At 52.3% G+C, this 2,365-nt stretch overlaps 1 protein-coding gene across 1 annotated transcript; it reads right to left on the bottom strand.

Annotated features, from left to right (window-relative positions):
• Window positions 1-279: 279 nt before the first annotated feature.
• Window positions 280-1,761, bottom strand: LOC143151152 (uncharacterized). Its single transcript, XM_076320014.1, has 2 exons — window positions 1,711-1,761; window positions 280-1,028 (listed from the first exon to the last, which is right to left on the bottom strand). The coding sequence occupies exons 1-2, from the start codon at window positions 1,732-1,734 to the stop codon at window positions 300-302; spliced, it is 753 nt and encodes a 250-aa protein (XP_076176129.1). The 5' UTR covers window positions 1,735-1,761; the 3' UTR covers window positions 280-299.
• Window positions 1,762-2,365: the final 604 nt, after the last annotated feature.

Raw genomic sequence — 2,365 nt, 5'->3', positions numbered from 1 at the left:
CTTATGTATAAAAAATATCGCTTTATTCCTTTACAAAACAGAAAAACATATTATACACGTACAATTTGGGGTTTTGGGATCACGGGTGAATACAATATTGGTGCATTCGACTGACGTCTACTACGGGCGGCGTGTTCCGCTCGACGAGGAAGGGCGTTCGAGCTGCCGGACGTTCTAGCGTTGGCCCCAGCTTTTGGGGAACGGCTCGTTTCACGAAATCGACCGTCGTTCGCGTCTCGCATCGCGAGGTGCAGACGCTGAGAAGGTCAAAGCCTCTTCGAGGTGAAGCCACGACGGCTTCAATGATGTCCGTAGCCGCCGCCGAAACCACCGAGATCGTGTCCACCGAATCCACCGCCGAATCCGCCGCCGAATCCGCCGCCGAGATCACCGCCGAGACCGCCGCCTAAACCGCCTCCGTGTTCGTGGACGACGATCGGGACAGCCTCCTTCACGACCACGGGCACTTTAACCGGGTAGGGCACAGGCCTCGACACCGTGACCGGCACCTTGATGGGTACCTTGACCGGTAACGGAACGCCTATGGGCACCTTGACGGGAACCTTCACAGGGTAAGGTACCGGCTTCTCGACCGGATAAGGTACAGGCTTCTCGACGGTGACCGGGTAAGGTTGAGGCACATGGACTGGGACCGGTCGGTCGTACGGTACCTTGATCGGTACCTTGACGGGATAAGGTACGTGTTTCGTGACCTCGTACGGGACTGGCTCTGGTACCGCGACCGTCTTCGTGACCGTGATCGCCTTGATGTGATCCGCGGACACCGTCTCGCTGCCTCCTAAACCGCCGCCCAAACCGCCACCCAAACCGCCGCCCAGTCCGCCGCCCAAACCGCCGCCGAGACCGTGGCCGCCTCCGAAGCCACCGCCAAAGCCTCCGCCCAAATCGCCCAGGCTCAGCTCCAGACCGCGTTTCGTTTTCGCTTCGTTCGGCTGCACGCTCGACTCCGCGGCCTTCTTCGTCTCCCCGGCCGCGACGGACAACGCCAGGCCGCAGATAAGTAATATCTAGGGAAAAGAAAATTGCAGATCGTTAGTTCGTACGTTGGGAATTTTTCCCCCTGCGACTTCGGTACCGCGGGGAACGTTTCAAAGCGTTTTGCGAAATTTGAAACTCGGGCGGGGGTGGGGGGCAATTTCGTTCACTACAAAGTGAAATCCGGGGAGGTAATACTGGTGGATAATTGAGAAATTTTTTCCACAGAATTTATTCCGCAACGCGCCGATTTTACGATAGCAAGTTCGAAATTAAGAGAATTTCCAACCGTGGAACAGCGAAGGGTGAAAGAAAATTGCGGGGAATATTTCAAGGCGTTCGTAACGATACAAAATTTGAAATTAGGCAGCGTTGGACTGCGGAAAGTGAGATCCGGGGAAATCGTGGGTCGTTGAGCGTTCGGGAGTTTCTTCCAACGACCCGGAGAACGCTCCGGAACGTTCGCGATACGAAATTTGAAATTGGAGTAAATTTTGGAAGAATCGATTCGTTACGCGGAGAGAGATGCTCGTTGGTATCTTCGCTCGCGATGAGGATAATTCACCGTATCGACGAGCGTAATTTCAACGATTTGGTCGATCGCGTCTTGCAACGGTGACACGTTAGAATTTTCGCCGATTACGGCTGTGTTCCGTTACGCTCGAGTCCCGAGAGACGGGGATTCGAGTGGCTACCCGGCTGGGAGCTACTCACTTTCAGCTTCTCTGTGCTGTTCATGTTGGTCGACAGTGAGCACACTGATTCCTCGATGGTCTACCCCCGCTTTTATATGGGACGCAACGGCCAGCCCGGTGGGCAACTCGAGCGTGCCGATGAAATTGTAGCGGAGTAGGAAGTCGAGAGAAGGAAAGGAAGAGATCGACGTCATGGACGACGCTTTCCTCCGTCGGCTTTTGTCAGCCGGCATTTAGCAAGCAGCCCCGCGCTTCGTTCAATTTATTTCTCGTCCCTTTCGGTGACCCGAAAAATCGCAGTGTCGCTCCGATTGGAGTTTATCCGAACCTCAAACTCAACGTTGGTAAAAACAAACGACGTTACATTTGTCGTGTTTACGTAACGCAAATTAAACCTCGTTTCAGTAATAACGGGTTACCTTCTTACGATATTTTGACGCGAAACGTTTCGATTTCCAGTAAGGTATCCTTTAACGCGTGATTAAACGGTCAGGGAATCGTTGCGAATTGGAAATAAAATTTATAGAATAAAAATTCACTTTTGTCACGGATTGGTATTTTATTGTATTTTCGTTACGTCGTTTGTTGGTACTACTCTATACGCATTGCCGATTAATCGTATCGAAGGAATTGCCTCTTCGCGATGGAATTTCTTTTACGATCGTTTCGAATCC

Source organism: Ptiloglossa arizonensis, chromosome 9, assembly GCF_051014685.1.
Source record: "Ptiloglossa arizonensis isolate GNS036 chromosome 9, iyPtiAriz1_principal, whole genome shotgun sequence".
In the NCBI taxonomy this organism is placed as follows: Eukaryota; Metazoa; Arthropoda; class Insecta; order Hymenoptera; family Colletidae; genus Ptiloglossa; species Ptiloglossa arizonensis.
The sequence above is the reverse complement of the archived record's forward strand: the minus strand, read 5'-3'. Positions and strand labels throughout refer to the sequence as shown.